Below are 23,215 nucleotides of genomic sequence, written 5' to 3'. Positions count from 1 at the left end.
AAGGCGATAAGTTGGGATGGAGCCAGGAAAAACAAGTATTAATTAAATTTAGTATTTGTTTTTTAAATATTTTTCTTTCCAGCTTTGTGTGGTGTCCCACAGCGTGGAGAGCAGAATGGGCGGGCTGTGGCTCGGCCTGCAGTCGGGTCGGATCGTGGTGCTCCCGCCGGCCCCCGTGAACTCTGCCCCCCCTGCGCTCACCTTCTCCCGCCGCCCTCTCATCCTCCTCGGGCACGCAGCCCCCATCGTGGCCATACACGTCTGCGCCGCCTTCGGAGTGGCGGTCAGCGCCAGCCAGGATGGGATCGTCATCGTGTGGGACATTCACAGGTGGGCATCTCTTTAAAAAGGCTCCAATGGAAGAAATTACATCTTTTATCCGCAACCGAATGAGATTTTGTACATTGTTTTGGACATCTCAACATAGACAAAGAAGTATATGCAATTCTGGGCATTTACAGGGCTTATGACCATCATAGAAAGTTAAAGTGATCACTTTACACACGTGCAACATTCACCAATTCTACCCATGATTGACAACCACCCTACTCAAATTCTAGAAACTTCTAGATATATTGAACAAACTCAAAATGCAGTTTGTGAGAGTCCACTAGAGACATCTATGGTGGGATGAGGAAAGCTTTTATTGGGCAGAGACTCTTTCATTTGCATGTGAGGTTCGAATCCATTCACATACTTGAGAAACACTTGAAAACATCATTTTGAATTTTATTTTAGCTTATAATGTTACCAGTTCCTTTATGTTTATGTATTTAGAGAAAGGAAAATAATTCTTCTTATTGCTAGTGAAATTATGTATGAGTTATAGCTTAGGAATTTTAATACATGTTCATTAAATTTTTTACATAGAGTTTTATTGAGCAATTAATATTATGTCATGTGTTTTAAAAGATGAGTTTTTATTTAAAATATTTATTTAATCTTGTTTCTCTCAGAATTATGATTTTAATTCTTTTCTGAATGCTTTAACTAATTTTCATATTAATTTTGCTTTTTTTCCAGTTTTACGTACATCAGAACCATTCCCAAAAATGTACACCCACTTTCGCATGTGTGCATAAGTGACACCCTTTCCGACATTGTCACCGTGCATCAAATTATTGGCACCAGATCACTTCAGAGTAACTTGAGTATTGAAAAAAGTAAAGAAGATGCCGGAAAGGCTGTTAAATCAACTACCGACGATAGTGAAGCGTCTCAAGTTTCAGAAAAGGATAGAAAGAAAGTGCAAACAATGAAATCCAAGAATATGCCACTCTTAAAATTTAAATCTAAACTGAGAGTGCACACTGTGAACGGGGTCTTTGTGGCAGAGATGAAGATTCCCGAGAAGGTGACTTGCGTGTGTTATTCCAATGCACCTGAAGGGGTGAGCGTCAATGCTATAGTTGTTGGATTACACACAGGAGCGATAAGGCTCTTTTCTTCGTGGGATTTGAAGCCGATAGCTCATCTTGTGCCGTCCAATTATACCCATCCATTAGTCAGGTAAATATTCATGTTGATTATTTTGTTAAAGGTCGTTAATTTAAAATTGAAGGGAAAAAATATCAGTTTTCCACTAAAATGATAACTGATCCATGGCAATGTTTAGAAAGAAATTCATACTTTTGGTTGATAAAATAATGAAAACTTCTAATGAGATTAACAATTTCAATTCATGTGAAAGAAAAAAAAATGTTCTTGAGCTTTTTATATTTTTTTTATGCTCTTACTAGCATTTTTTTTTTAAATCTTTTGTGTGAAAACATCATTGGAGAAGTCAGATTGTTTTTGATGTTCAAAGTAATTATTGTTTTATTTAGTAAAGTTTCACCTGGGGATCTGAAAGACTAATCTTGTTCGGGCATTACGGTTGTTCATACTTTTTGTGAGGACAATATTTGTATTTATTTATTTAAGCACATTTAGAATTGTATGTACATTCTTAACGTTTTTTCCAGTATATCCTACAGTCACGACTCTCACCACCTGTATGCAGCGGGAGCCGATGGCTGTATCATGGTTTGGGAAGGAAATAGTGTAGCCGGGAAGGTTCCCAATTTCCGACTCCTGACTTCTCTATCTATCTTCCAATAAACATATATTCACCATTAATTCTTCATTTTCAAATATTTTAAATATCTTAAATATTCTTAAATATTCTCATTTTCTTGTTTTGTCTTTTTAACCAATGCTTTTAACGAGTTTAGTATCATTTTTAATAATAATAATGAATTGTTGCGTTTCTATTAATTTTGCCTTATGTAATAAATAAAATATAATTTTCTTCTGTAGTACACCCCCTGACTAAAACATAACAACAAAAAATATAACGGATACCTTTAAGTATTTTACCAATTAGTATCACATGAATGATGCCAGGTTTAGTACATACAATTAAAAAAAAAAAGAATTAGACCTTTTTCTATGAAACGAAGAGTAAGCACACCTTTTTTGACACTTTGTACTATCCTTTTCACTCATGTCTTCAGACGCTCACTCTTTCGCACAAAATATCACTCTCAGGGCACTAATAATGTGGTAAAATACATTGGCTTAAAGGTACTCATTTTCGTGGCAGCTTGTTTTATTGTACCTTTTTTGTTTGTTCTTTATGGTCTAATCGGGTTTTGAACTAATTTTTGTCTCTAGAGAGAATGTGATAAAAATCTATAGATTACTCTGTGTTTCATCTATGGAATTTGATAATTTATATTTCACCCCACTTCTGATATTCACATATATATTTTATTAGAAGTTTTTAAAAATGTTTTGATTGAAAAGTAGGTTATTAAAAATAAGAACGTTGTTATGCATAAGTGCCTAGTATTAAGATTTATGAAACATTTAATTTTGGAGAACTACATACATCAACATGCCCACAAAGTGATATGTATAATGTTTTATTATTTATTTATAGGCGTCACGTCACTGTCATAATCTGTAAATTTTATTTGTGTCATTTTATTTTTTCTACTTTTATTATTTAACTGTGCATGTAATTTACTTACCACATGAGATGACTTTGTAAAAAATAAATAATGTAAAAAAAGTGCCATTTTTTTAAAATTATCTCTTACTGCAAATTGTTTTCATTCATTACAAAATGAATTACAAACAGTTTAAACTTTATATGAATCCTCACTTTTCGAATAATAATAATAATAATAATAATAATACATTTGTTTTGATTGCCATGAAGTTTTTTTTAAACGGTTACTTAAAAACACTAAGTTTTTAAGTAAACTGTTTGTACTGTAATTTCACAAAACTTTGGTCCTAAACCTCAAATGTAGTCCAAACAGGAAAAAAAAGTAATATCTTTAACAAGAGTGATACATTGTGGTGATATAACTATACAAAGTGCTTTATCAACTTTTTGATAGAAATATTCAATAAACCGTAGTGTTTTTGTCCAAACTTTATGTATAAAATTTAAATTTACCTACATACATACCACATATGGGTTAACAAAGGTGTTAAATTTATTTTCTGATTCGTCCGCATGTAATATAAAATAAGTAATATTCTTAATATTATTAATAATTAAAGCATTTACTTTGTGGTTAGTCATTTTTACTTGTTTATTTTTTTACAAAAATGTTAATAATATTAGTATATAACCACTCACCGAGATTTTTATGTCTACCGGTTTTGAGACGTACCCGTCTCTTTGTCAGGACAATCACTAATACAGTATGTAAACAATACCACCCTTCACCACCATAGCACCATTTATACACTTAAAACTACACAAAATGTTTAACACACGCGATTTTTGGTTGACCCAAAGACCAACATGCACTAAAGTTTTTACCACAGACATGCGTTACGAGCCGAGGTTAAACATGCAATTGGTGAGTGGTTATATACTAATATTATTTACATTTTTGTAAAAAAATAAATAAATAAAATAACTATTTGAGACGCTTAATTAAAAACCTAAAATTTTTATTACTTTTGGACGATAGTTTTGGACGAAGTTTCAGTACCGTAGAACATGGTTACTTGAACTTTGATGTGTTACTTGAGCCCAGTACAAAAAAGAGATTTAAATCTGTATTTGCTCAACAATAACGAACATATTGTGACAATAAGTGTCACCTGTCAGGGAAACAATTAATCATGTCGATTCTATCATTATTGTAAACCAAATACAGATCTAAATATTTTTAATGTACTGGGCTCAAGTAACATATCAAAGTTCAAGTTGCCCCGTTCTACGGTATTTATATATATTTAATTTTTTCATTGCACTTTCTGATTTTTTAGTAAAGTAATTTAAACTGGAACCTTTATTTTCATATTTGAGATTCTTTCTTAACCCGTAAGCTGCGGATTGCATCTATTGTCGTTTTTTATAGAAGTACCGTTGACTGCGGATCGCATGCATAGTCGTTTTTCAACTTTACGTACTTATATCAACACCTATGGATAATTTTTTGCACTTAAATTTGGTTCGAGGCATGGATAAATTAGTTCTCTTTGATTTATTGTCATAAAATGTCAAAATTATTTTAATTTAGTGTCAACTTTATCGTGAATACTTCCGGTCGGCTCGTGCTCCGCAGATACGACAGCCGCGTCTTCTATACAGCCGCCATACTTTAGGCCGCGAGTCCGTAAATGTTAATATTTTCGTGTAAATACACCATAAAAACATAATAAGTAAAGTGCATTGTGTACTGTGAACATCTATGATGGATATCCGAAAGTTTCACTACAAAAAATAGGCAAAAATATACTTTTTTTGTCAAAAATATTGTAATGTAAAATAATCCAGCACGGGACGGAAAGTTTGACACTCGAAATCGAGCAGCTTAGAGGTTAATTATTTTACATACTAGGAAACGCTGGATAACATTTTTATATGTACTTGTTATTTGACTGGTTAATTTACAAACAATATTTTGAGTGAAGGTTTCAACTCTATTACTTTACTGTTAAATTTCAATGTTTGGATGGTTGCACTGTAAGACAAGTCGTAAGATCTGTTAATATCCAGACATTACATTGTATTAATATAACTGCTTTATGTTTATTAAGATATCGAAAAAAAACCAAAGTAGCAACTTCTTGTGCGGTCATATCCTGTATTTACGTTCAAAGATTTAAGTACACTAAAAACATTGTATAATTTTTTTTACGACTTTAATTTTTATAAGTAAATTTTACTTTTATTGATTATTTCATTCTTAAAGGGATTTATAAAAAAAACTTTGGTAGCAGTTGCTAACAAAAGTGTTGTAATTTGGCCAAATTTTGACACAAGTTATTATGATGTAAAACAGGGTGTATCATATTGAATTTAATAAATAAGAGATAAGATTTATTATAAATAAACCTATCTCATCTTTACCAAATAAAAATAAAATAGTTTTACGGATACTTTTGTTTTATGATACCAATCTTATGAATATAACATTATTAAAAAAAAATTATGTATACATATTTGCAACATGTCTTTTCCAAATATATACTTAAATATAAAGGAGCTTAATAGATAAAAAAAATTACATAAATTATTTTTAAAAAAAACTTGAAACATGAGTCTGGTTGTGGTGTATCTGGTAGTGCCGAAAATGAAACCCAGGGTACAGTTTTTATTGATTCCTATTTTCTAACAAAATGCTTATATGATAGCATGGCAGTAAATAAATATTGGTGTATACACCATGAAAATTATAAAATGATTATTCAGAAATTCTATTCTAGAAGCTTTACACAACTTCATTAATTGATTCGGCAGACACTTTGTAGTAATATCTATCCATTTTTGTATCTTTCATTTAATTGCTTAATTGTACCATAAATTATTAACCTATATTGTTCGACGCACTCAACATCATTACCAAACACCGTATGTAAAATTAACCTAAATTTGAGAGTTGTGTCTTTAAGACGTTAAAGATGAGGAGGTAACAACTGTTTCTTATTTATCTGTGGGAACACAAACAATAGGAGAAAGGCGTTAGTCAGTATCATGTTAATTATTGATTAATTATTACTTTTATTTTTATGTATTTCTAATGTTTAAAATTTTTAAGACTTTTTGTATTCTATCCTCGGCCTTCAATGTATCTGGATTATGGGTCTATTTAAACTGTCCAATTGCCAACAGTACACATTTGAATTGTTTGCATACTCACACTTCCAACTTACTCTTGTAAAATCTTCAAATCTGAACAAATCATATTTTTTTTAGAATTCAACCTTAGCTTCAGCTAGCCAAACGACATGAGAATTAAAGTATGTATGTGTAAATGGCTCTAGTATCTGAAATAAAATTCTTGAGTCAACTGTTGCTAAAGTTCAACATGACTTTCTAGACAATCTAATGGAAGAAAGGATGAGTCCTTTTTTACAATAATCTACAATAGTCCCTAAAATCTATTGGAAGAACTTATTGGGTGAATCTGCTCACTCTAATATTTAATAATATCACCAGGGACTGGTACCTGAAGCACAGCAGTGATCAGCTTGCCTTCAAATATTTATCAATTAAGATAACACTGTTTCAATATGATGTAGTGCTCTTTTCTCCATTGGATGTGAATAAGTGTTAAAAAAAGAAAAAGAAGAAGCAATAGTCACATACATATATTTTTTATAAATTATATATTTAAAAATACTCAAAGTATTGACCGTTTCACACAACAGTAGACAACCTCATTTTTGATATTCAATGATTATAACTGTATTTCTTTTGTATTTGTTTTTAGTGTTTTAATGTCAAAAATAGTTTCATAATTGAATTGATATCACTGTAGTGTAACTCTTTTGGTGTTGAATTTTTCAATTGCATTCTTTTGGCAAAATCAGTATAAAGAAGAGTAATTTTGAATATACTGTATTATGCGTATTGTGAAAATGCATATTATGTTCATCATGTTATTTTTCTTATAAATTTTACGTATGTGGTGTTTTTGTTATTAATCATAAATAAATAATATATTTTAAAGTGAAATGCCTTTTTTTTATCAAGAGTATTGAAGAAATTATCAAGTGAACACACTGAAAAAGTGAAGAGTATATGAAAAGAAATTTCCTCCCACCTGGTTTTCCCATTTGGTTTGTATGGACGTAATACTAAAAAAACTGAAAAAAAATTAGTGTCTTATTTATCATATTTATCTATTTTTCTATGAACATTTAAATATTATTTATTTTCAAAGTTTATTATTTTTATTCTGAATAGTTAGTGACTTTTTAATAAAAAAATAATAAGAGGCATTGTTATAAAATATTACCTCAAAAGCAATTATTTCACACAATGTAGATATTTTTTGATTTTTGCAGGTAATATTTTATATATTTAACATTGTACCCCGTTTGTAGATTTTTCCCGTTCTGCACTTATACTATTATTTTCTGCACTTGTGTTTATCTATGGAAATAAGCAAAACGGAAAGAATTTGACGCGAGTTTTCGCCGTTTTTTTGTACCAATGAAAAATGAATAAACTTTAGAGAACGAATAAACATACATTTTTAACAAGTTTATTAACATAAAAAAAATCGCTTTCAATTGTCATTGAATCTTTGATAAAAATGACATCTCCATGTCCTAACGATGTTCCAGAAGAATATTTTCACCATGTAAGTTTTTATTTTTAAAACTTTGGTTTTATATAAAGATGTAATACTTGCAAGAAAAAATATAATCGATTGATTATTATTTCCATCTCTTTTTAATAATTATTTAGTGACAGAGGTATGTAAAAAATAACATTTAACCCTCGAATCGTAAATCTGTATGTTTCATTTTCATATTCTATATTAATTTTCCTTAAAATCGAATTTATATTATAAATTAAAGTCAAAGCGAGTTTTTTGTTCGATTCCAACACACTACCTCTGATTTATGACTCAATTTTATAATTAATATGATTTTCTTTTAAATTCTGCGACCGTAATAATATTTATACATGAATAAATAAATTAAAAACAAATATATTTTTTCTATCAGTGAGTTACTTGTTTTTGTGTTTTTATAATCGTTGGGAGGTTATTTTAATATTAAATGATAAATTAGTAAAAACTATTTTTTTTAAATGGAGAAATAAAACATTTACCATGTCTAAAACAAACAAAAAATACATCTCTTATGATATTCTGCCAAATATTTTTTACATTTTCATTGTTTTTTGTGGTTGTATTGCCTATAAAAAAATACTCTAGTATTTTATTTGAAACAAACAAGTTAAAGTATGATTGACAGATGACTTTTGGTGCGTCCCACTCTGATTTTTGTATTTCCATGTTCATAAAACCTATTGGTATAAGAATGAGTACGAGTGTTTAATCTTTTACCTTACAAGCGCTGTCAAAACTGCAGAACTATTTTTTTTACGTACACATACATTTATATATTACAGATTGTTCCTTAAAAAAATATTGTGTTGTAAAAAATCATAAAATGGCATTTAAATTGGTACTATAACACCATATTCATCATTTCATCAATCTACTACAGGTCATCCATGAACACTTTATCTAACAAAAGTACTCTTTTAGTCTGAATATATGGTAGAAGCATATTAGACCCACGATTATGTTAATTTACAATGCCGTTATCATCGTAGAATTTGACCAGAAAAACTATTTTTATTTGTTTTGGACCATACCAAAATAAACCCCTTTCTCTTCCAAAAATCGCATCTTGTTTATGATGATTTTCTTGATTAATTTTTATCCATCAACCAACTTGTAAATATAGTGTACAGCAATTAAAAATCAATTAAAGTCACCAACGAAATTTAAATAAAATGTTTATATAAAAAAGAAGACAAAACTGTTAAATGTTAATTAAACCTTAAGTGTTTATCTTTTTGGCACACATGATTGTTATATTAATACAACCACCCCTCTTTAGGTCTCGGTGAAAATCGAGAACCTTGATCTGGATATATGTAACAAAAGATAAACGATATTATACCTAAAACTTTGCAACCACAAAGTACAATATTCTCTTTGATTGTTAATTTTATCTTTGACATTTGAAAGGCTGCATTTTTCTTATTGTGGGAATGCCTAGATATACCTTTTTTTTTACATGTAAATAAATCTTTTCCATAGGTTTCGAGGAGTTTAGACAATGGTATTAGAATTGGAATGCTTCTGGAGATCAAGTATAAATCTGATCCCGATATATATTGGATTGCCAGTATAACGATGGTGTGCGGGCCGCTCCTGAGGGTTCGGTACATCGGCTCCGAGTCTGACTTCTGGTGCGACCTTGCCAAGATGGAGGTGCATCCCTTGGGTTGGTGCCGGCACTTCGAAGGCATTATCGAACCTCCCGATGATATATCGGACGTGCACGAGGATAAAATTGTCACACTAATGAAAGATATGGTGACCAATGGGTCGACAGTACCGAATGAGTCTTTAGTTTGCAATGGTGCCACAGCCATAGAAAGGATTAAAATAGGTATGAAGTTGGAAGTACAAAATGAGAAGGATCCATATAAGTTTTGGTTAGCAACTGTGAGTATTTTTATATTATTTTTGATTTTCTAGGTTTTTATTTCATTTGGGTATCATTTGAAAAGTCATTCATCAATTGATTCGACAGTCACTTAGTGGTAAAATCAATCCATTTTTCATTTAAGTTTTACTTGGTAAATACCACTATTTCTTGTTTGAAAATGATGCGGAATGCATCGAAACCAAATATCTACTGAGTAAAACTTAAATTAAAAATAAATTTCGTTATTGTGTTTAATATTATCCTGGACTAGGAACTGGGAGTAATTTTATAAGCTGAAAACACATTAGTTTAAAATTAACATACTACCTACTTTTAAATATTTATCATTTTTATTTTCAAAGGTGATCAGTAAATGTATTCAATAAATTTCAATAACCTTAAACATTATATGTTAATAAATGTAGCGATTTAATAAAACTGTTCTCATGGTAATTAATTTTATATATGTTTTTTAAATTTCATTTTATTAATTTGTATATAATTAGTCAACAACTTTTTGGTCCAGCTTAATTGCAATTTCAATGCCTAATATGATATTGTTGGATTTTTCTAGATTATCGAGAATGTTGGTGGACGCTTATTACTACGCTACGATGCGCCTGAAGATGTGTTTGAAGAGTTTTGGCTTTTCTATACGGACGCTCGGCTCCGTTATGCTGGCTTTGTTAAGTCCAAAGGGTTTCCTTATGAATTACATCATCCTGAGAATTTGCAAAATGTTAACTTTGATGACAGCGAGTGGAAATCCTGTTTAACATCTTCTCAAGAGGATTCGCAAGAATATTCTTTTCCAAATGAAATACTTTCGGTTGGTTTAAGAATTATATTTTGTATATTGAAAGCATTGTTAAAAAATTCTGTATGACATAAGATATATTCATAATAGTGTTAATTTTGTAATCATGTGATATATTTCAGGAAGTTCCCAAGTCTCAATTTCATAAATTTGAGATGGGAATGAAGTTGGAAGCAGTTGATCCATCGCATATGTCCGAAATCTGCCCCGCTACTGTTACCCAAGTTTTTGACAATTTTTATTTCTTGGTCGTTTTGGATGACTACCTCAATGACTGTAACAATGATGGGGGGTTTTGGTTATGTAATGTCAATCACCCTTACATATTCCCCGTGGGTTGGGCCAAGTCTAACGGCATCGATATAATGCCTCCTATGACTTGGAATAAGAAGAAAGAATTTGACTGGAAGGAGTACTTGGCTGTTAAGAATGCCAGACCGGCACCTCGTTGCTGCTTTATGAAGCCAGTAGATGATGCATCAGAATATGGATATAAAGAAAACATGAATCTCGAAGTAGTAGATCCACTAAATCCTGCAAATATCTGTTCCGGAACTATTATTAAAACCGTACAAAATTTACTACACATCCTAATCGAATCTACAAATACCAAACACTGGCTTTATTACAAATGTCTTACGATATTTCCAACAGGATGGTGCACCAGCAATAATTACCCATTGCTAAAACCATCCGACGAGCAAAATTATAAAAGCGATAAAAATGTTACGGCCGCAATGCAATCTACGAATAATGAAGAATGGTGTGATAAAATCTACTTCAATTATAAGTGCTATTCTGGGCCTTTCATTAGCAGAAATAAGCTCTCCCAGTTACCCAAGAGCGTCGGTCCAGGACCGTTGACTCTTGTCATAAAAGAAGTTCTCAATATGATCATATCGGTCGCTTATAAGCCAGCCAAACTCTTGAAGGACCTGGAACATGAAGGCAAAGTAGAGCAGGGAAAACATATTCAACTATTAAAAGCAAAGTGAGTAACTTCCGTTAACTTTTATAAATGATCCCAAATTGCTTTTAAATATTTCATTCTATTACTGAATGTTTTTTTGTTGTTGTTCTAGGTTGAAAACTTCCACTTATTACGCTAATGTTCTAGTTACCACGAAAAATGAAGAAATGATTCCATTTTGTAAGGAAATGTGTTCTAGACTACAAGCTTGTCCTTACCTTTTTGGGCCTAAGGAATTTAGTGATCCATGTCCGGAACGATGCTTACAAGTAGATAAAACTAAATTTCGTAAGTTTAATTTAATTTAACTGATTTTCGTAAGCTTGAAATAAAATCGTATCCATGAAAGATAACATCCATTTTTCCCTAAACAAATTTACATAAAAAATATACATTATGTGTACCAATGTAAATGTTTTGAAAATTATAGAAGTCTGGTTATGAATTTTATGCTTTTTATTTTAGATAATATCTTGCAAAACGATAAACGTGGCCGACCAAAAGGGAGCGGTTCTAAAAGTGCAGTTCCTAAATGTTGGAATAATAGTAAGAAGAGAAAAAAGAAAGGTCTGCATTTTATGACAATCCGAGCGCGAGAGCGACGAGCCGCCCAGGAAGTGCCGGGCAGTAAGGACGGGCAAGAGTCAGGCAACGATACCGACCAGAGTCCCGGCTCCACTCCGCAGCCATCGGAAGGGGGAACCCGTCCCAATTCTCCCGATAGCAACTCGGACGGTGCAAACAAGAAACAAAGGAAAAAAAGGGAACCACGGACTATTGTCCCGCCCTTAGAAATGAAAACCAGAGGAGCCAAACTTCCAAATTTTGCTATACAAATTAAAGAAGGACACTGGAATAAGAAGGACGTACAAACTATTTACAGTAATACTTGCGTTGTGCCAAAAAAACAATACTCGGATGATTCTGACGAGTCGTCTTCGTCAAACTCCTTGGACATGAAGAATAGAGACGCTGAAATATCGGATGTTTCCGACTCCGAAGAACCAGAGTTGAAGAAACTTCGTGTCACTCCGCAGAATGAGCCTCAGCCCACTGACACCAAGATGTTCTCCTGCAGCAACAACAGATCTTTTTCCAATTCTTCGTCAGGAAGTGTAGGTAACAAATCCCAACTACCTCCCAATCCCCAAGAATGGACGATTGATGACCTGTATTCGCATCTGATCAAGTTCGACGAGTGCAGAGAGATAGCGGAGAAGCTCAAGGAACAGGAGGTAGATGGTGCCGCATTCATTATGCTAAATTTTCCCACAATGTGTCAGCACCTCAAGATGAGAATGAAACCCGCGCTCAATTTATGTAAGCACGTCGCTTCTCTCAAGTGGACATTTATCTCAAAATATGTTAACTGTGATGGATCTTAATTCATATCTTAATTTATTTAGTACATATGTACTTATAAGTATTGTAATTAAAAGGGCGCAATTTCATTATGTTTAGTATTATTAAAAGTATAAATGCATCATGAAACACTATTTAAGATAATCTGGTCAATAATACTGGCACTCTTTTTTCAAGAGAAATTTTTAAATCAAAATCCAAATGTTAATGTTATTTTACCGTATAACTTTATTTATTTTAAATACTGTGCCTACTTATCATTTATAATTATTAAAGTTTATTTGTTTATGATACATTTTTGCTTTGACATAAATTAAAAATCGTGTTTAATTTCATATAATACTCTTTTCTTTTTCCTGGCTGCATACCAACTTCTTGTCTTTGTAGACTGTTGGGGTCAGTTCTTCTTGTCCTCAGGTTGTAGGTCATTCTATCATGAACAACGTCACCTAGGCCATGTCTTCAAACCATGTTCTCTTTTTGCAGCATCCATGAATTTTTTGGTCTTCCTCTAGATATCTTTCGAGGATATCGAGGATGATTTAGATATCTTTCATATTATACTCTCTCTTAAATACATAAAGCAAAATGTTAAAATGCTATGCTTTTTGTAAAGCATGTCTAAAATATCCAGTGGCGGACTAACAAACAGAGACAAGATGCTTAAGATTTAGTTCTCAAAATAATGTAATTTTAATTTTAATTTTACTTAAAAAAACATATTTGACTCACATAATTTTAAAAATATCCATGTGATACACGGTAGATTTGGATTTCAGTTTTTTACAATTTTTCTTGATTTTATCAATCATGTTATCCCTTTACAAAATAGTATGTGGTTTTAAACAAAATGCAGTTATAGTTTCTCGTGCTTTCCTTGTTTGTTTAAAACTATCTCAATTCAATTTCACTTGAACACAGCTGTATATACAAAAAATAATATACTTAGCTTTTATGCTTAATTTTCTCCTCTACTCTGTAACACTAAAACATAATAATAATAAAAAAACTGTTTTCCTTTCAATAGTACAGACTTTGAAATTATGTAATTATTTTTAGGGATATGTACCTCCAAATGGGTCTCCAAAATGCATAAATCTGCTGATGAAAATATCAAAAATAATATTAATGATTTCAATTAGTGTTTTGCTGATATGCGGTAATTTATATTAATTCTTAAAAATGAAAACTGTACTATTAAGTTTGATATGTTAAGTTAATATGTAATTTATGAAGAATTTCAGTGGATTGTTAATGTTTAAACCATACTGAGTGTATGTTTACTATACATGATTGTTTAAAATAAATAAAGAAATTGTTTATTTTTATTCTTTTAGTTTTATTGTACTCATGTTTATAAAAAAAACTAAAAAAAAAACTACTATGTGTGTATACACATTTTGATATCTCAACATAGATGAAGGAGATGTGGAGGTCTGGGTATTTATAGGGTTTACGTGTTATAGACTGGTTTAAGTGATCACTTTATACATGTGTAACATTCGCCATTCTACCCAAAGCAAACCCTATAAATACTCGGACTCAAATATTACTTTTGAGATGTAAGTGGAAAAACCCACATCTGTGAATAAGGACTTGAACGCGCCCAAAATGTTGTGTACTAAGTATATGTTGTATAGAATTTGAAAATGAAAAAAGAATGTTAAAATAACTTTTTTTTTCAAGATTTGCTACAGCCGGTCAATATATTTGTTATTGACTGATGAAGGAATGTATTTTATGCTAATGTAGGACTTCGTAGAGAATTTTCTTGGGAAATTCAAGACAAATAATTCTGATGATTTTTCATAAGCTCAACTAAATACTTTATTAATATACTTAATAAGAAAAAGTATTACACTTTTGAAATAAAAGTAAATGGAACCATGAAACTCATCGAGCGTTTAAAAAAAATACATTTTTGATTACAATTAAATTTAATTTCCCCTAAGGGGAAAATATAAAACTTTAACAAAAAATGTTTCTTACAAAATTTTAATATTGAAATACAGTGGAACCTCTCATAATGAGAATTCACATAACGAGCAAAAAATGGAAAATGTTCTTCTCTTAACGAGCGACATTTTGCATAACGAGTTACAGAGAAAAGGTAAGTCCCTTTTTCATTTGTGAGCCAGGACTTCCGCGCCAGTCAAAACATTTTTTAGCGCTTAACGAGTAAGATTCTACAATGAATTATGCTCGTTATGAGAGGTTCCACTGTACTACTGATTAGCATCGACTGACCAATATCAGAGAATATATAGATATATGAACGCAGCTCAATATCCATAGATTTTACAGTATATAATCTTTGGTACTAACACTGACAGCTGCTGTCACTGTCATTTTTTAATTTGGTGTTTTGTAAATGTTTTTAGTCAACCTTTATAATTTTTGCTATTGACATAAAAAATTCCAATATCGAATACAAGTGTTACATATTATAATAATCAGAATTTTGAAATTAAAATCTTATTATATTCTTATTGCAATTTGTTGCAAAAAATATGGAGAACTTACATGATTTGGAATTACTTTGTAGAGCTTGCCTTAGAAACAGTGGTACTTATTATTGTTTGTTTGAGAACGATTTAGATAAATATTTTACGGGTTGCACTAATCTAAAGGTACCTATTAATCTATTATGATTAATCTATTCTAACTTAATCTAATTTAAAAAAATTATGTTGGATATATCAGTATTAAACATATTCCACTATAGTTTCAAATCAAGCCAATTATGATATGTACTTAGTTTTTTTTGCAGGTAATACGTGGAGATGGTTTTCCACAAAATATTTGCTCGAATTGTCTCAAGATTTTAAAATCATTTCAGTCTTTCAAAGAGCAATGTTTGAACTCTCATAAACTTCTGGAAGGAAGAATCGATAAAATGGTAATCACCTTATTCAACTGGTATTAAAAGATAGTAAATCTGTACATACATCGCTCACTCCTTTCAAGAACGTCATAAATAAAAAAACTTGATTTTTCAGGAGAACGTTTTTAAAGTTTAAAAATATAACACAATGTATTAAAAATAAATATCAAGCCACTTATTGAACTTTTTACTGTGAAACAGATCTTTTTAAGTAAAGCCTGAAGGTTTTTTGTACACTTGAAAATATTTTGTATATTTATAAAAAAAATTAAACAATACCTTTTATTCAAAATGCAAAAACAACATTTTCTGCCCTGTAGCAGGTAAATATTATGTTAAAAATATGCCTCTTTTGCTGGGATATAGTACATTTTCTGGGCATTCCGAAAACATGCACAACTGAAAAATGTCAATTTTTGATTTATGACGTTCTTGAAAGGAGTGAGCGACATGTTTCCTGTCTCTCATGGCTGATTATTTTAGGGAATAATTTCACAAATAAATAATTCTGAATGGCTCGAGGAATCCAAATTGCCAGATATTCCACATAATGCAAGCGATATGGAAGTTCAAAAAAAGCCGAGTAAGCCGAAATGTATGAATTTTTTTATTTAATTATTTATTTATGGTTCAGAAACAATGAAAAACACATAACATGAAATAAAATACAGTGAACAAAATCATTACAATGTTTTTCATTAATTAAATGAAAACACAAGAAAGAAGTAAAAGCACAGGTTAAATACATATATAAAGAAATAATAGAAATTTGGTTGTAAAAAAGAGTAATAATAATAAAAAGTAACGTAATTTATTAAAAACGAAATCAAACCAAGCTACAAGATTAAGGTGGGAAATTCAAGATTCTAATCCAGTCCGATTTCACCAATCTGGTAATAGACCTCTTGTATTTATCAATGCCATCGTTAAAAATGTCGATGACACTGGTATATGAAATTATATTTGGCACTGATATATTCAAATCATAAAAGAATATTATATTAGATGACTTTAAAAAATATATTGTTGTTTGTAAAACTTCAGTAGATAGCTAAAATACAATAGTTTTTTGCTCTTGTTATCTTTATAGCATTTGAATCACATGTCGCTCACTCCTTTCAAGAACGGCATAAATCATAGTTGTGATGTTTTCGGAATGCCCAGAAAATGTACTATATCCCAGCAAAGGAGGCATATTTTAAACTTAATATTTACCCGCTACAGGGCAGAAAATGTTGTTTTTGCATTTTGAAGAAAAGGTATTGTTCAATTATTTTTTAAAATATACTAAATATTTTTCAAATGGAGAAAAAATCTTCAGGTTTTACCTTACAAAATCTGTTGCACAATAAAAAGTTCAATAAGTGGCTTGGTATTTATTTTTAGTACATTGTGTTATATTATTAAACTTTAAAAACATTATCCTGAAAAATCAAGTTTTTTGATTTATGACGTTGTTGAAAGGAGTGAGCGATTTATGATATCTTCGCTGCTTTGAAAACTTTCTTTAACATGTTCTATAAACACCTAGAAAATCATGATTTATAAATGGATCTAAAATACTATGTGCAATATTTATCACAATTTTTTTTCTCATATCGCAGCCATGAATAATCATATGAAGACACACAAAGAGAATCCCGATAAAACCTATTTTAATTGTACAATGTGTAGTAAATGGTTTTTCACAGAAGAAAGACTCGTGGGTCACTTAAGGATACATGATGGGAAAAAGGTAAAACAAAAATAAATAGAATACCGTTTTCAATAAAATATATTTTAACCAATAAAATATTCAAGTACTCTATACTAAATTGTTTAATTTTTAAAAATATTTACATGTAATAGAAAAAGCCCTAAGCTTAGATGGTCCTAGGTTTGATTAGTCGTCAAAGAGACACTTCAATTAGTAGTCAGAGTCAAATTTCAAATAATGTCTAATTCATTCATTACAGCAAGCCGAATGTAAATTATGCGGGAAAGATTTTACAAAATGGTCTGGACTAAAACAGCACATGATTCAACACGAAGGAATAAAAAAGTAATTATCTTCTACGGTTAATTTATTATTTCTCAATGATTATTGTAATACATTCCTAGTTTCATAATATTGTGCGTGTCCAAATATTTACTATGATCGGTATTTACTCCACTTAAGGAGTTATTTATATCACATATTATTGATATCTCAAAATAAATTAGGATTTTTTTATTGAAAAGGAAATATAGAAGTCTGGGTAGTTAACATAGCTGTTGAACTGTCATTGAATAAAACTAACACTTTAAACAGTCAATGACAGGTCATATGCCCTCTGAATATCCAGAGTTCCATTTTCCCTCTCAATAGAGAAAACTTCTTCATCTACGTTGAGTTATAAATAAAATCTCAACATTCATATTTCATTTCAATGACTTTTTCATACAGATACAGCTGTCAATATTGTAGCAAGCAATTTTTCTTTGATTGGGCACTTAAATCGCATGAAAAAAAACATCTGTCACTAGATTCAGGAATGCTCGCTGTTTGCGAAAAATGTGGGAAATCGTTTTCCTCAGTTGGAAATTTAAATGTGAGTATGAAAACATTACGACTTATTTGAAAACAAAACAAAAACTTTTGATCACTTTTCTTATTTAGAAATAAATATGTTATAAAAGCTTATCAAATGAAAATAATTTAGGAGTATCTAAGATAGAAGTAGCAATATTATTTTTTTTTGAAAGAATAATATAAATAAAACGTTAAACCATTGTAAGGCAAGTTCAGATAAAAAAAAATGATGTGCTGAACTTCTTACGCTATAATGTGAGAATAAGAGTGAGTTTAAATATTTACTTTGATCAATTATGTTTACAACAAAAACGTATTTCCGAAATTCATACAACTAAAAACTAAAAGTAACAGTATTGCAGCATATAAGAAACAGCTCCTACCCCCTCTTTATCCTTCAACTTCCCAAGGACACAATTCTAAAATTTACATTTAGCTTCACACATGGAGTTTAAAAATGATGCGGAACACATCGAAACACGTGTCACAATAGATTTTAAGAAACAGTTGCACATATTTACCAAGTAAAATGTAAATTAAAAATGAATTGGAGAAAGTTAAGATTTCATCTCCTTCGGGTAGCTCTTCTTACTATCCAATGAGTAGTATTTCTATTTACATATGTGGACACTGTCAAGGAGGTTTGTAGTGTGCGGTGTGTGAATGGCAAAAACTGCAAGAAGTGTTAATAATATCGAAAGATACTCTCCAAAAAAAAGCTTTCTTTTAGACACCTATAATGCACATATTTTTTATAATTTTATTTATTGTTTCGGCACTAACTTTGTGGTAAGACATGTTACAATGATTAAAGAAAACACTTCGTTTTTTACCACTTGAGTTTTATTATAGACTACATGTTTCAGAAGTAAAACTTCCATCATTCATACATTTATTATACAGACCTGAATGATGGAAGTTTAACTTCTGAAACATGTAGTCTATAATAAAACTCAAGTGGTAAAAAACGAAGTGTTTTCTTTAATCATTATTTTTTATAATATTAAAAGTTCCTTGTTGCATTGTGATTATAACAAGTTTTATATTATAGATTCATATGCAAGTTCACAGTGAAGCGCGCCCGTATCCCTGTCCACAGTGTGATAAACATTTCAAGCAGGAAGGAAATTTAAGGGATCACTTATTGAGACATAACGGTCTTAAAAATTATGTTTGTCCTGTTTGTGGTAAAGCATTCACGACCCAATCCGAGGTAAGGACTTATTCTGGCAATATATGATAAAATAATCATTTTGATAATGCAGTATGTATAGCAGTGTTTTTCTTTTCAGTACTGTAAAAATACATCCAAAAAAATAGTTTATCATATCTATATGTATGTTTGTATGTATGTATTTATTATATTTACATATCTTTAATTTCACTTTATTTTGTTATACTGTTATTTTTTTAAAAACATTTTTATAAAACGTATATGCCATACAAACCTCAGAGGCACATGTTACCTCATTGTGTTGAATATTATTATTATTTGAATAAATAATTGACTTTGTCCTGCCGTTATTCATAAACAAATCATAATTTTCTTTTTCTCTTTAAAAGTTTGAAACATAAGCTTTTATGTAATATCTTTAACCACATCTTATTAAAAATAATGATGAATGGTGAGTAGATTATCTATTTGTATTTTATGATATTTTTCTACTTTTTTTTATTTCTGACCAAAATTATTGATTTTTTTTTATTTATTTGAAAACTAATTGAAAATGTTGGATTACATTTTTTGAGTATATTCGCTGAGTTGTTAGTTTTTCACTGGGTAAAAAATGAAATGGTACATACTTATTAAATATTTCTGTTTATTATCATATTAATGATAATGCATTTATCTTTTGTTTATTGTAGATGGTAAGACATACAACTTTGCATTCAGAAGACAAACCATTCTCGTGTGACCAATGTAGGAAGTGCTTCAAGAGGAAAGAGCTGCTTGTGAATCATATCAGAACCCACACTGGTGAGAAGAGGCACAAGTGTGATGTCTGCGACAGGTTCTTTAGCTCATCTACCACTCTTATAGAGCACAAAAGGTAACACTCAAATAATCTTGCAATTATTTGCAAAAACAAAAGTACCTTAATTGCACCGCATTTATTTTATAGTCATATTGGTGTAACCGCATTGTACTGAAGTTAGTATACATAGCATATATTGGATGTCTTACTTTCCTGAAATTATGAAATTTTTACTGAAATTATCTAGTAGAGGTTAGAATGTCCAGAATTTTCCCTCTTTTCCCTCTTTTCCTCGACGTTTTGGAAATACAACTAGATTATAGCCACCCAACTTCTGGTTACATCAATTACGCAACTCTTGCCCTCTATCAGGTCTTAAGTAAACGAGTAAGACAGGACAGCTATGCACAGTAAATAGATCCACAGTTGTCTACCACTCTTATCAATATAAAATAAAAAAAATTATAATCGAAATGTTTTGTTTTAGAATTCACACTGGAGAGAAGCCGCATGTGTGTAGTTTGTGCAATCGAGCATTTGCTCAAAAAACCGTCCTGAGAACTCATTCTAAAAGTTGTGGTAAAAGATACCAATTTCCTTCAAATTCTAGAAAACAGTTCCAACAACTTCATTTTTCTGTCGACACCATGTTAGCTGCAAATACTTGAATAATCTTTCTGTGCCAAGATATGAATTGAATGTTTTATTTGTAATTAAAAAATAAAATAATAAATAAATAATTTTACAAATAATAACATATGTTTTGTTTTATTGCTATTTTTTACGAGTTTTTGTGTTACATGTTATGACAAAATATCTTAGGACTTCAGAATAACAAAATATTTGGAGTGAAAGACATATATGCACCTTTTGCACTGAATGCATTTCATATACATTACACAAGCTTGTACGAGTAAACTTGCTACTTTAATATTTTTTTAATTAACCTAGCATTTCTCTTCCATTTCCTTTACCATATGCCATACCATATAGCAGCAATGTCCAACACCCTTAGCTTCTTCATTTGTGTCATCTATATCTTGCCAAATATATTCCATACCTAGATCCAAGAATCTGGATCATAGGGCTGATCTCCTTGCCTTCATGCAAGCAACAATCAGGTTAACGCCATTTCAATCTAATGTAGTGCCCTGTGCATTTTTTTGTGATTTACTAGTCCAGGGTATTATTGAAAAAAAATAGAGGTTAAAATCACTATTATTTATTTTCACTCCCCCCCCTGGGAATCGAACCCGGGACCTTCAGCACAGTAGCTAAATACCCTAACTATTACACCACAGGCTGACTTTGTAATATCCCCTATAACTTAGCATTTATGATTTCATTATTTTGTAATATCCCCTATAACTTAGCATTATGATGGTATTATTGAAAAAAAAATAGAGATTAAAATCACTATTATTTGTTTTCACTTCCCCTCCCTGGGAATCGAACCCGGGACCTTCAGCACAGTAGCTAAACATGCTAACCATTACACCACAGAGGCTGACTTTGTAATATCCCCTATAACTTATCATTTATGATTTCATTAATTGATTACTTATTATTTATGGTTTATCAAATAGACAGAATTACTGCTTTTTTTTTATTTTACCGACTAAAATAATTAATTGGGAATTTTGAAATTAAGTTCAAACGAAATCTGCTATCCAAATCTGGACTAATTCCAAAAGTTGTTCTAAACCAAGTTTAATTCAATTGTTGACCATTTCTAAAGTTATAAATAAATCATTTGAAACCAAAACCAAAGGTTATTTTAAACGGTTGAAAGTCCAACTATAAATTGGCAATGTGTTAACAGTTTATTTAATTCTCTTTCTCAATGACGTAAAACATTGAGTTCTTTGTAAATAAAAATATAGTTTTCAACTATTCTAAAGGATCGAAAGTGATTTTGAATTATCTTTTTAAAAATTTACTAGCACCAAATCGTTGAAAACATTTTAAACTGGTTTTTTCATCTGTGTATTACATTTTTTAACCTCTTGACTTATTTTGTTCGATTGTTTGCGGGAGGATTCGATTCTGGTTGTTTCTATGATTGAGACGGTCACCATGACGGCTTAGACCCTATTTAATGATGAAACACGTACGGGTTAAGAAAGTTCCGAAACATCCTATCTCTTATAGCGCTTAAGCGTAAAGTCGACAGATGGCAGTAGCGGTCCTTGGATAATCATCAGGGGAATTCCTCTAAAACGTGGAGTTCTTGTGGAAATTCTTGGGAATCCTCATTTATTTATATCAATACGAGATCGGCTAGACCAAAATCCCTCGGGATATTAGAAGGTTGTGTGAAGGGTAAAGGGGAAAAGCTGAGGATGATAAAAAAAGCTGTTTGCAAATATCGAATAGTTTTTTTTCTTCTTTATTTGTACAGGTTTATGTTTATCTGACGAACTACCCGAATACCAAATAACGCATTATTTTGCGAACGAAAAATCATTGAATATTTTAAGTGATGTGTAGAATATGAACGAGTACCCATATAACTATAAGAAATTCAGAAAGCGCACATTTCTAACAAGTTTAATTCACAATATTTGTGGGTACCTATACACTATTTAAGCAACTGTCAAAAAGCACGCTGTCCGCCATTTACAATATAAAGTATTGCGTATGTTGCTGTTACGTTCAACAGTTGACGCTGCCATTGCGGTAAAAATTATGTTTTTCAAAAAAACATGTTACATAAAAACACATACGTCAAATTAGCCAGAAAAAGCTTGGAGTCAGTTTGAGGACTTCATATGCTCCACATAGGGAGCGAATATGGATAAGAGAGTTTTAATTTTTTTATTTCGACAAATTGTAGTAGGTACGTAGGTACCTAGGTACATCGTGGGAATTTTATTAATCCGAATTTAATGTCGAAATTAATCTTTATTATTGGATTATCAAGTATTAAATTGAAGAGCTCGGATTGATGAATTTATATCAAACCTTCATTATTATATTACAAAGTATTATCAACTTATCTATTACAGATTACGTAAAAGGGATAATTACACACTTCACAAGCATAGCTTCCAGCTTCCCTGAGCCCCAATTGCAAAGCTTTATCCATGGAGTGTAGATAAATTTAAGTTCACTTCATAATTCTCGACTTTTTTCTAACGCCCTTATCATTTTGAAATCGGTTGACGATCTTTGTTGGCTG

At 30.9% G+C, this 23,215-nt stretch overlaps 3 protein-coding genes across 4 annotated transcripts in view; all 3 read left to right on the top strand.

Annotated features, from left to right (window-relative positions):
• The window catches only part of LOC148303175 (lysosomal-trafficking regulator-like), a 55,856-nt gene extending 48,892 nt beyond the window's left edge, over window positions 1-6,964 (top strand). The window contains exons 47-49 of the mRNA XM_088270393.1: window positions 83-330; window positions 1,024-1,509; window positions 1,965-6,964. Of these exons, the coding sequence (XP_088126519.1) occupies window positions 83-330; window positions 1,024-1,509; window positions 1,965-2,100 (870 nt within the window). The 3' untranslated portion in view covers window positions 2,101-6,964. The remainder of the gene's footprint in view (window positions 1-82; window positions 331-1,023; window positions 1,510-1,964) is intronic.
• Window positions 6,965-7,410: 446 nt separating this feature from the next.
• On the top strand, window positions 7,411-13,949 carry LOC148303174 (scm-like with four MBT domains protein 1). The gene is made up of 6 exons (XM_088270396.1): window positions 7,411-7,601; window positions 9,081-9,491; window positions 10,049-10,303; window positions 10,414-11,282; window positions 11,374-11,549; window positions 11,727-13,949. The coding sequence occupies exons 1-6, from the start codon at window positions 7,554-7,556 to the stop codon at window positions 12,644-12,646; spliced, it is 2,679 nt and encodes an 892-aa protein (XP_088126522.1). The 5' UTR covers window positions 7,411-7,553; the 3' UTR covers window positions 12,647-13,949.
• A 1,000-nt stretch (window positions 13,950-14,949) lies between these two features.
• LOC148303173 (uncharacterized) lies at window positions 14,950-20,783 on the top strand. 2 transcript variants are annotated; one of them, XM_088270397.1, is made up of 9 exons: window positions 14,950-15,253; window positions 15,394-15,522; window positions 15,991-16,102; window positions 17,112-17,242; window positions 17,463-17,548; window positions 17,933-18,077; window positions 19,110-19,271; window positions 19,925-20,109; window positions 20,522-20,783. In XM_088270397.1, the coding sequence occupies exons 1-9, from the start codon at window positions 15,134-15,136 to the stop codon at window positions 20,700-20,702; spliced, it is 1,251 nt and encodes a 416-aa protein (XP_088126523.1). In that variant the 5' UTR covers window positions 14,950-15,133; the 3' UTR covers window positions 20,703-20,783. The 2 variants fall into 2 exon arrangements, with proteins under 2 accessions (XP_088126523.1, XP_088126524.1); XM_088270398.1 differs by lacking the exons at window positions 14,950-15,253; window positions 15,394-15,522 and having other exon boundaries at window positions 16,044-16,090; window positions 20,522-20,780.
• Window positions 20,784-23,215: the final 2,432 nt, after the last annotated feature.

The sequence above is a fragment of the Brachycentrus maculatus genome, unplaced genomic scaffold, assembly GCF_059751285.1.
Source record: "Brachycentrus maculatus isolate JH-2025_06_01 unplaced genomic scaffold, ASM5975128v1 h1tg000382l, whole genome shotgun sequence".
Classification (NCBI taxonomy): Eukaryota; Metazoa; Arthropoda; class Insecta; order Trichoptera; family Brachycentridae; genus Brachycentrus; species Brachycentrus maculatus.
Note: the sequence above shows the minus strand (reverse complement) of the source record. Positions and strands in the feature narration are given on the sequence as shown.

Coding starts and splice junctions, on each gene's coding strand:
- LOC148303174 (XM_088270396.1), top strand. CDS start 7,554: ATGACATCTCCATGTCCTAACGATGTTCCAGAAGAATATTTTCACCAT. Junction 7,602..9,080: donor CAGAAGAATATTTTCACCAT/GTAAGTTTTTAT, acceptor TCTTTTCCATAG/GTTTCGAGGAGTTTAGACAA. Junction 9,492..10,048: donor ATAAGTTTTGGTTAGCAACT/GTGAGTATTTTT, acceptor GGATTTTTCTAG/ATTATCGAGAATGTTGGTGG.
- LOC148303173 (XM_088270397.1), top strand. CDS start 15,134: ATGGAGAACTTACATGATTTGGAATTACTTTGTAGAGCTTGCCTTAGA. Junction 15,254..15,393: donor CGGGTTGCACTAATCTAAAG/GTACCTATTAAT, acceptor TTTTTTTTGCAG/GTAATACGTGGAGATGGTTT. Junction 15,523..15,990: donor AAGGAAGAATCGATAAAATG/GTAATCACCTTA, acceptor TGATTATTTTAG/GGAATAATTTCACAAATAAA.